The 11,469-nt window shown below is 38.2% G+C and overlaps 1 protein-coding gene and 1 long non-coding RNA gene across 2 annotated transcripts; both read left to right on the top strand.

Annotated features, from left to right (window-relative positions):
* The first annotated feature begins 23 nt into the window (after positions 1–23).
* LOC111665288 (uncharacterized) lies at positions 24–3,054 on the top strand. Its single transcript, XR_015438066.1, has 5 exons — positions 24–658; positions 838–1,143; positions 1,375–1,495; positions 2,516–2,555; positions 2,640–3,054. It is a non-coding gene; the product is annotated as an uncharacterized LOC111665288 (long non-coding RNA).
* Positions 3,055–6,562: 3,508 nt separating this feature from the next.
* On the top strand, positions 6,563–10,448 carry LOC111665285 (nectin-3-like). Its single transcript, XM_023420224.2, has 6 exons — positions 6,563–6,654; positions 6,943–7,032; positions 7,216–7,467; positions 7,813–8,136; positions 9,052–9,145; positions 9,269–10,448. Exons 1-6 carry the CDS (start codon positions 6,618–6,620, stop codon positions 9,300–9,302), a joined length of 831 nt encoding a protein of 276 aa, XP_023275992.1. The 5' UTR covers positions 6,563–6,617; the 3' UTR covers positions 9,303–10,448.
* Positions 10,449–11,469: the final 1,021 nt, after the last annotated feature.

Genomic DNA, 11,469 nt, shown 5'->3' on the forward strand with positions numbered 1-11,469 from the left:
TTAAGTCACTTGCATCGTGTGCTGTGTATTCTTGTTGTGTCAAGTTATAACAGTGGTGTGAGGGACATAAATTGCGACGAGCTGCAGAGACCATGCAGCTCTATTTACACTTTAAGCTCAGGCTGGTCAATATGTGATGACCACAAAATCAAACATCTCTGTTTTAGCATGCTACGTGATGTTCCACTCTCACTGAACTTACACATTGCAAGACCTGTGCAGGCAATACTTGATACAGGATCTCAGTGGATCCAGCTCCAGCTGTAATCCAGAACATGTGACTGGACCTGAAGCACATGTAACATATGCATGAGCAGCTTTTTGACATTAATAATGTTGTGACCAATGTTAACTCTTCACCAAACGAGACAATTAAAGTTATTAAAAGGTTGCTGATTGTTGTACCTTTAGGGAGTATTAATAAGAAAGCAGAAGCCTGTAGAAGCACTTCCGTTTTAGAAGAGTTCACATCAGCTCATACGTCAGTGAGAGCTGAGAGTTTGAGGTTTAGGCAACCAGAGAACAGTGCAAACGTGTGTGTCCCATCAGTGCAGTACACTGTGCACTACCAGCAGCAGTTGCTTCATGACCAGTATGGATGGATGGACTCTGTTCTTTGTTCTGCTTCTGCCACTAACTGTGTGTTTTGACAGCGAAGGTACTGTAGAGAAAATCCCTTTTAGTTTTCATCAAGTCAAATTGATGCGAGTCATTGAATAATGTTTGTCTTTAGTGAACATTAAATCACATTAGTTTAAACCAAATAAACCTAAATACAGCAAGTGCTACTGCTAACTTACTGCCTGTGATTCTCATTGATTGATTGATTGATTGCAGTGACTCTTGAGAAAACCCTGGGGAGCAAACCAGATGTCACTCCACTATGCAACAATACTACAGCTATCACACTGATAGTATGTTCCATCAAGACAGAGAGGAGCGGAGGAGAACAGTGTCGTCTACTGTATCGATATGGAGAGGGCTTTCACAGTAGTTGTGACTCCAGGTTCACACTTAAGAACGGCAGTGAGACTGCATTACTCCACCTGACCAGTTTAACACCAGAGGACAGTGGGAACTACTCCTGTCAATGTTCATATCATGGTGGAACATATATTGTCCATCTCAATATCACTGTGGAGGGTAAGCACATTTTATTTATGTTTTCCTCACACTGTTACCATGGTAGAATGATGTCTGTAGTTTACAGGCTAATCAAAGCACGCATTAATTTGGCTAATTTGTTAGCTTTGATTAGCAGACTTCAGTAATATTACATGGTTCTGTGTGGAGCAGACTCTAATAGGACAAATGCATGTTTTTTGTTTGTTTGTTTTTTTCACATTTTGACATATTCTGATTCCACACATTCAGAGGAGGAAGAGGTCAGCAGTCCCACAGGAAGGCTGATCCCAACTGCTTTGACTGCTGTAACTGTAGTCCTCATTATAACTGGAGTTATCCTGGGATTTATCCACAGAAGAATACATCATGGGTGAGACACTACTGTAATCTCCATAGTTATTGTTTTTAATAAATTTATAGGAATGCTTTATAAGTTAATAAAATTGAGTGGTGGACATACTTATCCTTTATTTGCATATTTACCTCTAATGTTACTTTCAGCTTGTACTCCACTACAGTTGAAAGGGAAATCTACTTTGTAGATTCAAATTATTAGTAAAAAATACAATTAACTAATAAATTATGATGTAATATTATTAATTAACCTTCCCATCAGTATATAATGTAGTTAATTAGTCCTACATCTACCATCTGCAATACTTAGCGTGATGTTTCAACATTAATATACCAATAATTATAAGCCTATGATATAATATAGCCTAATGTTTGATTATGAACGGGGCCTTTCTGAATAAAGAGTACTTTTTTATTTTTGGTCCTTTTCTACAGTCTGTTGTTGGGGACAATATATACACTGCTACTTTTACTTAAATAAAAGATCTTGGTGCTTCTCCTGCTATTTTTAGCCTCTTGAGAAGTTAAAAAGAAGTACTGCGAAGCTAAAAATAGTACAGAGATCTTTTATGTAAGTAATAGTAGCAGTGTTGTAATTGTAACAGTCACAGCCGGCGCCCCCTCTGTGCTGAACTCTGTTTCCTGTTGATCAGTATGTTAATTGGGCTCGGCCAGCCAGTCATTGTAGGCGGCTGAAACAATATGGCTACATCCATTGAGGTGAATGAAGGTTAATTTACATGCAGCGACTTCAGCGACAATATTGCTGCTAATAATGCTATAACTTTGAAAGTCAAGTATTTTAACTAGTTTAGTTTGTCATCTCTTTTAATATCACTTGTTGCAACGTGGTTATCTCATTTTGAATTACTGTAAATGCACAGCAGTCATTAATGTCAACATCTTGACTTGTAGTTTCATATGAGGCACTACAGGAAGACATGGTCTTTCATTTCCTGTCTTGCCTACAAAAAGCACTGTGTGTGAATAAACATCAGGATTCACTAACTGCATTGTTGTTTGTCGTTTTAAACAGCAGAACACAACTAGGGCCACAGAGCAGTCATCCAAACCAGGTAATGGACAGGAAAATATTAAACCTTCTTCATTTATGTGGTTCATATAAGTTTCATTATTTTTATTCATATGTCTTTCTGCAGGAGCTGCAAGACATTGAGCCGTACGGCACCTTCATGCGGAAAGAAAGTGGACTTTATTCAACCTTTAATGTGCCCAGCCCTAACATTAATACTAATAATTCAAACATGTCTATCAGAGAGGACACGAATTCTGGGAACTTTTTGTAGAGCTCCAGTTTACACTGTACCCATTCCCACATGATGCATGTTTTAGAATTTAATTACAAGTGAAATTAGAACTGTTGTCCACAAGGTGACAGTCTTTTGCTTTGAGAAATGTATATCAGGTATTTCATTCATCTGTACTGTATTTCTATCAGGGCATTTAATTATGTTTTTCACTATAGTCTTCTTTTTTAGTTTGGTGACTTAAAAGGAGCACAAGATGTTCATGATCAACTAATTATTTGATAAATAACCTGTTAAAACAAAGCTGATCCCTAATGCTCATGCAGGTTATAATGATCATTGTAGCTTTATTTTTTTGTCTTATCCATCTTCTTTTAATGCTAATGTAAATGAAAATTAAACTCTTTTTTTATTTTTTATTTGTGACAATGTGTCTGTTTGTGACTTGGGTTTACATATGGGCAATATAATAAATACCTCATTTTTTATTCAGTGTTGTGACTGCAGTCCTTCAGATGACAACCACATGTCTCTATATGAAGCCAATGGAACGCTTGAATATCAATTCTGTGGTTATAGTTTGGAAGATCATAACAGAGAGGAACGGGGGACAACAGTGCCACCTACTGTACATGTGTTTGTATCACCGTCTTTCAGTGGTTTGTTTTTCCCTCAACAGTTAAACAGCAGGATAGTGGAAGCGATCTCAGTGTTACTATCAGAGGTGGATATTTGGTTTAGTTCAGTGCTTTTATTCACTGACATTAAAACTAATTACATTTTATCAAGCATACTTGTAAGTTATTCTCATTTAGAATACCTGCCTGTTTCAGTCAGGTCTATTACAGCATGATGTCCTTTGACAGTTGCCATTATTATTGCCATTATTTATTGCAAAGTCTTGATATATAGATTTTAATTACTTTATTTCTTTTAATTTCCTTGATTTCTTTTGCTGTCTTTTCTTTTATTTTCATCCTGCAAACACTAACACAAAATTAAATCCTTTGTAATTGTCTTCCCCCGTCTGGTGTTCCCCTGCTAACTGTAGCATTCCTTTTTATTTACAGAGGAAGTGAGCTACTACAGGTCAAGAACATCGGATATGAAAATCCCTACCCTGGGAAGAGTATGTACTTCTGTTCTTCACTTGCACAAGGTATGCAAATAATGTTTGTGTTTTTCAACCACAGTTGATCAGGCATTAAAAATGAGCCTTTCAGTCACCAGATAGGCCGATTTTCCCTCAACCCCTCGTCACCTGACGTTCCCCTGCCCACTCACACACAGCCTGTATTTATTACCAGTTGCACCTGCTCTCATCAAGATCACTGTTTCCGTACTGTATCGTGAGAGCAAGCAGCCTATTAGGATTCATTGTCAAAATTTACTGTAAACCATAAATCAAGCGTCAGTCTTTTCTGCAAATGCCCCTAAACAACATGTTTATGTTCCAGTCAGGAAGCCCTGTATTTCCCCACACCTAAGCAGGTTGTTTTTGTGGTTAAGCCTAACCAAGCCAGTAACATCATGAAAAGGCTTGTTATTTATTTTTTCAACAGTGATTTTTTTGCCTGTGGCATATCTCCTAACACCACAAGAAACGCTCCTACGGGTCGTATCCGGGGGACACGACTCTATAGATACTGGCCTTCCATATAGGAATGCTCACCCAGCCTTTTGGCTTATTGTATATAAGTGTCAAACCTTTGCAAAAACAGCAGATCAAGCACAAACTCAGTTGAACCTTCAATTCCCTTTGGAAAAATTTGTTTTGCAACTAACTGGTAGGCTGTGACTGTCAACGAATGGTGCATAGAGATAAGACAGAAAATCAGAGAAGTGGCCCCCGTGACCAAAATAGTATCTAGATTATATTGATGGAGCTTTAATATTGGCATGTGCAAATACACAAGCCATGATTTTAGTGACACATACTGGTTTAGAATAGCATGTGTCATGGGCCAGGTAGGCAGCACAGGTACTTTCCACATGTAACTTGAATGGTTTTTTGTTGTTTTTTTTTTTTTTACCACATGCAGCGGTAAACCCTGAGGATCTGGAAATGCGTGGCCTTTGCACAGTACATTTTCCACTCTAACACACCTTTTATTGATTCATATTATCTGGATTTAATAGAATGAGTAAATGCGAATCTGAAAATGAAAGGTGTTTAATGATTGATGAGAGTCCAGTGAGCAGTCCATTAGGAAAATTAAATGTTTGTATTATTAATATCATTTTATGTTTTATCCCAGGCTATGGTGAGTACATCCATAACTGACAAATGCTTGGCGGTCACATAACCCTTCCACAGAGCACTTGGGTTCTTTCCTAGACTTACTTCCCCTCTACACTGTTTAGTAAACAAGATTTCACAGGAGACTGGATTATATAAGATTATAATACTGCTTACTGGACAACCAGGGTCAAAAATGTGACCTCATAACCTCATCTTGGTTTCAGATCCGCCCTCTGTCAGCATGTGATCCTGCTCCCTTTCCTTCCTGTTGTGTCGTGATGTATCCGATGAAAAATGCAGGAAGGATGCTCTGAATGAGGCAACGACATCAATCTCCCCGTGATATATTTCCCGAAGATTAAAATCGCAGGGTTGTGCCCCACCACTAGTTTCAGGTTTACACATGGTCATTGTGCATAGGGTGTGACCTGATAACGAAGGGGGGGATGTAGTCGGGGAACATTTCTGGTAAATTATGAGGATTTATGCATGACCATACAAACCTAAAGGGAATAAGTTTGTATCATTTTTATACTGGAGTTACTCCCGTGTTTACTAAGAATTGAATCAGTCTTACTCAAGACACGAACATGACTGTTGCACTGTAAAAGCTGAGAAGTAGCCAACACTGAAGGCCATGATGGAGCATCTTTGGAAAGAAATAAGGGTTTATATCAAGCAGTGTTTAGCCTTAATGGACTAGGCAGGATAATTGGTCGATGAGCAGAGGAAATGCTAATTAAGGTAAGTCAACTCTTTCAAGACCTGACTTGGCTATGAGCTACACCAGTGACTCATGAGTGTTGAGAAGCCTCCTGAATATTTCTTACCTCTTTACACAGAAGTACATACATACTGTGGACTTCCCCACTGCAATCTGTGACATCAGCTCACAATCTGTGACATCAGCTCCAGTTGACCAGAGCCTCATATGTTAAAATATCAAATGGTTATGATCATGCTTATACCACAAAAATAAGCACATGGTCATCTATTCCCAGCGGTTAATGTGGTATTGAAACCTCAAACCACAGCTAATTACCATAGAACTTCTGCTTCTCGGGGTTTTTTTAACCACTTGAGATTCCTGGACTTGTTGCACAGTACAGTAAGTATACCATTTACTGGACTTTACAGTAGTAACATGAGCAAACTGAAGAAAAAAAAGTGTGAAGCAATGAGTTTCAATAGAGAATATGTTTCTGTGAAATATTATTTCAGTGTGTTTGCAATGACTGTATTTTCTCCTGTATTCTCAATTTGAGTTCAAAAGTAAAATGTCCTGTTATCATGTGAATATTCAGTAATATATTTTACCTGGATCTCCCAGCATCATCCAATGGTCTGTAGTCAGTTTTCATATCATGTAAAAATCTAATTCAGCCTCTTTTACACCCATGTACAGTAACAGTCAACTTTTCTGTATTGTTTTCTGAAAGCTGTTTTCCCAAAATTATACTTTTGCTTAAAGCATTCATCAATTCCCAAAATTGATAGCTTTCATTTGCTCTGCTGTGGCTGTGTGGGCTGTTCAGAAACCCCCACTCCATCCTCCATATAGTTTCACTTTAAGCCCTTTAAAAGGCAAAACTGAAAGTGTGCTCAGTACAGACAGCACTGGAAGGACAATGTTGCACATCCTGATATTCAGTTTGCTGTTCAAAGGTAGGTCACACTGTCAGATGACGATGTTCAGTGTAGTAGTTTTTTTTATTATTATTATTTTTACTATTATAGAAAAAACTGGAAGCATATTGGTATTTTATTAAAAATCCAAAAATATATTTGTAGATTTTTTTCTTCATGTGATCACAGACTGGAAGTCAAAGCTTCTCTGTTTTATTAGAATATTTTTATTGGCTATTTTATTATTATAAATAAAATAAATAAATAATTATATTATTGTTTTCATTAATTGTGCTTTTACTGACATGCAGCTATTTTCATTTTTAGCCTCAGCCTCGCAAATAACTGGATATGGAAATACAACAGCTGAGTATGGCGGGGAGGCGCATTACAGGTGCACACTGGGAAACCAAAAAGGTGTGTTTTTTCTTTCTTATTTTAATGCTAGTCTTATTGTGAAGTTGTATCTCTATCATATTTCTGTTGTTCCCTTTTCTATTTATCTGCTCTGAGCAGCTGGTGTCACTCAGTTTTTAATGAACTTCTGATGTGTTTTACTGTAAATATTGACTTAAGCGTTACTGTCTGGCTTCCCAACAGGTGTGCTCCAGGTCACGTGGCAGAGGCTTTTCAAGGATAACTCAATAGAAAACTTGGCAACCTACAGCGAGCGGTTTGGACAACAAGTAAATGGGCCTTATCTCGGAAAAGTGATCTTCACAGAAGCGACCCTGAGCTCAACATCCATCACTCTTAACAATGTATCATGGCAAGATGAAAGCTGTTATATCTGCTCATTTAACGTGTATCCTGATGGGTCCAAAACGAAGAAGACTTGCCTCAAGGTGCAAGGTAGATTGAAGTACTGGTTTCCTACCAATTAAAAGAAAAGACTGAATTCTGAAATTGATGTCATAATTCTGAGCAAAAGTCATACTTAAATTAATTTTGAATTTTGGAAATAAAGTCAGTACTTATAAAGAAGAGTATTATAATAACAGATGAAAGTCTTGCTTTTGCCGACTGCTGGCAAAAGCTAAAAACTTTGCGTTAGAGGTTTGACATTTATTTTGAAACTTTTTTATATATAATGCTTTGATTGCATGACATTTAACTGATGAATTCAAGTGGTCATATAATCTTTGTCAAAGAGAAGCTCGAAGTTCTCGCAGTGACCAGTTTCGATTCTCCATTAAGGAATATCGGCTGTGAACACAATGTATGTTCCCAGAGGTGGGACCGAGGGGGAAAACAAGGAGGTCGAGTTCAGCTGCTCTGCCACAGGTAAACCAGCTCCAACCATCGAATGGGTCATTTCACCCGAAGCCACCCACTCAGACCAACCACCAACTACTACAGTGACGAACAGTGACCACACATTCACCAGCAGCCGCAACATCACCCTGCGGGTACCTCCGGACTGGAATGGACAAGTGGATTGTCTGCTGAACAATGGAATGAGGGGACAGAGACAGGAGAGGATCCCTTTTGATTTAGGCAGTCAAAACAAAGAAAAGGATGGTATGTTTATCAGTCATTTTGTTTTTACTGTTTTGGTAGCATGTGTAGTAATGCAGCTGTAGTGGTTAGACAGGTTGTATCTCTGCAGCGTGGAGAATCCTAATGCCAGTTATGTTTTGGTGTACTGAAGGATCAGCTTCCTACAAAATTCCAAGCAATGAGTATCTTTTCAAGCTATTCTTACTGAGGAAACTACTCTTTAACAGCAGAAAGCTGATCTTTAGGAAGTGACCTCCCTCTAGGGAATCCCAAATGCCAAGTTTGTTATAGAATAATGAGATGCTAGAAGATTCTCAGCAACGAGCATCTTCACCAGTTATGCCCATTGAGTGGACATGATGTCATACATACACAATTCTGACTGTTGTTAATGTATGCGTGATGGCTCAAATGAATCAGACGTACCTGTGAGTTATTTAATTTAATAAAATTTTTTGTTCATTTTATTTATTTAATAGAATGAGTGTCCCATTGTTCTCTGAACCAGGAACCACATTGAGACACAATACATTAGTATATAATTAATTACGCTGTAAGTGCTGACTGTACAATGAGTCACTTGATTTCCTGCAACCAATAGTCTGACTAAGAAGTGTAAACAGTTTATTGTTGTTCCCCACAGTCAGCTAGGCAGTGACGCATTACATTCGGCTGGATTCAGTTTCATTTGTCAAGAACAAGAAAAAAGAAAAAAAACCCACGTCACAGGACAATGACCTGTGTTGATAAGCCTGAGCTCTCTGGGGAGGTGTCTTCCAACAGATGAATAATCAGATGAAAATGGGGAAGTTAGGTTTCAAGATTTGAAAATAAAAGTCCTACCCAGAATATTCCCCACATTTCTCTTTTGAGGAAATGTCATGTCACCTTATTTCTGTACTGAACCTGACTAACCAGGCGCTATTTTTTCTCTAGGGAAAAGACAGTCACGGTCAGGGGCCACAGTTGCTATCATTTTTGTAATGCTCATTCCCTGCATCGCTTTTGCTGCAGTCATGTGGAGAAAAAGGTGAGATATTATACATTATGCACAGCTGTTTAATCGGGTAAATATTCACCCAGTGCCACGGTATCTTATCTGTGAGTAATGTTCTGCCCACAGAATAATGAACTTTGTCTCTCTCTCTGGCAGGTTAAAGGCTAACAGGACAGATGAACCCGTTTAATGATTTGGCCTTCCAACAAGCATCTTAAACTGCCTGTGGACTTCTAGCATGAGAGCATTATATATAAAAAAAATCTGCATTCCTTGCATCTGACCTTCAGAGAGCTAACAGTGAATTAAGCTAAAACTGGCTGTCCAACTACCTGTCGAATTTATGTTTCTTTCCAATGTCAGAACTCAGCACTTTAACTTTGTGTATGAATCTTCAAGCTAAATGCTTGTCCAAGCTGTGTTTAGGAGTAGGGGTTATCACAAGAGCTGCCTCAGAGAAATAGTTAAGTTTACAAAGAGACAAGATGTCAACAATGACACAGTTAACTACTGTAAATTAGTTGTAACCCAGTGCAATAATACAGATTTGCCTCAAGCAAATCTAACCACTTTACCAGTGTAACAAGCTGGTTTGTTCTGGTGAGAGACCGTAGCTGAAAACAAGGAAATGCCCTGTGGGAGAAATGAATCTCAGACCGAGGACTACAGTGCCATCTAGTGTTCTTTGTGGGGAAGAGGGAAGGAGAGAGAGGTGTGTTTAAATTTAAAAGGAGACGGTTTTTCAGAATCAGAATCAAGAATGCAGTGGCAAACAAAACACAATCACATGAGGCCAATTAGGTCTCACCAAGGAATTTAGTAGAAATTTCAGTCCGTTCATTTTCTGCCCAGCAAATGTGAACTGTGTAATATATAGCTGACATTATCATATTCCAAAATTAGGATATTTATATCTATCTATATATAAAGTGGGAATTAGACATAATAAATTACATAATAGACATAATATATTTTCTGCATGCTATTTCTTAGTGTGCTTGCAGTTTTGCACATGTTCAATATTTGTGAGTAATTCAAATGTTATTTATTGCTTACACATTCACACATAAAATGCACACACAATGCACTCAATGGACATCTACCCTCACACGTAGCTAAAATACACTGTATAGATGTGATTGTGGTATAGTCCCTCTGTGGGTCAGCTGTGTGGTTTTGCATCAGTGTTCTGTCTATTTATCAACATGTGGTTTGCTTTATGTTTAATATCTAATGAGCCAAGTTGTTTTGTTGAAGAGTTTTGAATAATGTGCGTTCTAATTTGTTCATATATTTATTGTTATTCACTTAATTAAAACTGATGTTTTAAAGTTTACCATGATCCTGCCTGTGTGCAATGTGTTTGTTGCTCTGGATTATATCTGTAAGAAGTACAAGCTCCTCACATTATGCAAAGGAAAGAAAAGAAAACAACTTGAAGTTTTTTTTATCTTACTCTTTTCACTGCACCCAGATGTCAGAGGACCAGGTTAATCTTTTGTCCACGTGCTTCTCCGGATATACCATTGTGGTGGAACTGGGGGGCATGTGCTGTCTATAAACCAGCCATTAACTGTTGACTAATAATCTCTATACATTTTTCATAAGAATGCCCATATTTTTTAATTTGGGGATCCGCTGCCACGTTACATTGTTTGTGAATAAGGGATGATTTGGCACCTACGATGATCAGTTCACCTCGAACTTACCTGCATGTCTGTGCCTGCCTGCAGCTGCACAGTGACAGGTTATTATTTTAAAATTTTGGCGGATGGATGCCAACCGCCGTGAAAGGCAGAAAAGGAAAAGAAAGAAGGGGAAACTTGAGTGGGTGGGAGTAACCACCAGACACATGCAGCAGAAATGGCACAGTGTGGAGTTATACATGTCTTTTTTGCATTGGGAATCTTTCAGAAAGGTGAGGAAAAGATGATACATTACTCTGTCTTTTACTTTTATACAGGCCTATGGCATTTCTTTATCTTAAACTGAAGAGTTTGACCTTTGTCTTTTCCAAACCTTTGACAGTTTGTCTTTCCTTTTGTTTTCTTTTGTTTGTAGCTGTGTAATGATGCAACTTTTCAAGGTGATTTATGTATGTTTGAATGGTTAAAAACAAAGTTGATATTATAAAATGCAAAGTAAAAAGGCCTCAAGACATCTGACTCCAGGGAGTTGGTTCTAGCACACAGAAAACTAACCAGTGCTACAAGTGCTCATATGTGCTTGAATGAAACCGAAAATCTGTTACTATCATTTCCTGCAGGTCTAACAGCTGTGATACAGACACAGCAGACTGTGGTGGCAGCAGTGGGAGAAGACGCTCGTCTCAGCTGTCAGCTCATGCAACATAAAGA

This window comes from Seriola lalandi, unplaced genomic scaffold (genome assembly GCF_002814215.2).
Source record: "Seriola lalandi dorsalis isolate HSWRI2012SDOR001 ecotype SW California unplaced genomic scaffold, Sedor1 jcf7180002054630, whole genome shotgun sequence".
In the NCBI taxonomy this organism is placed as follows: Eukaryota; Metazoa; Chordata; class Actinopteri; order Carangiformes; family Carangidae; genus Seriola; species Seriola lalandi.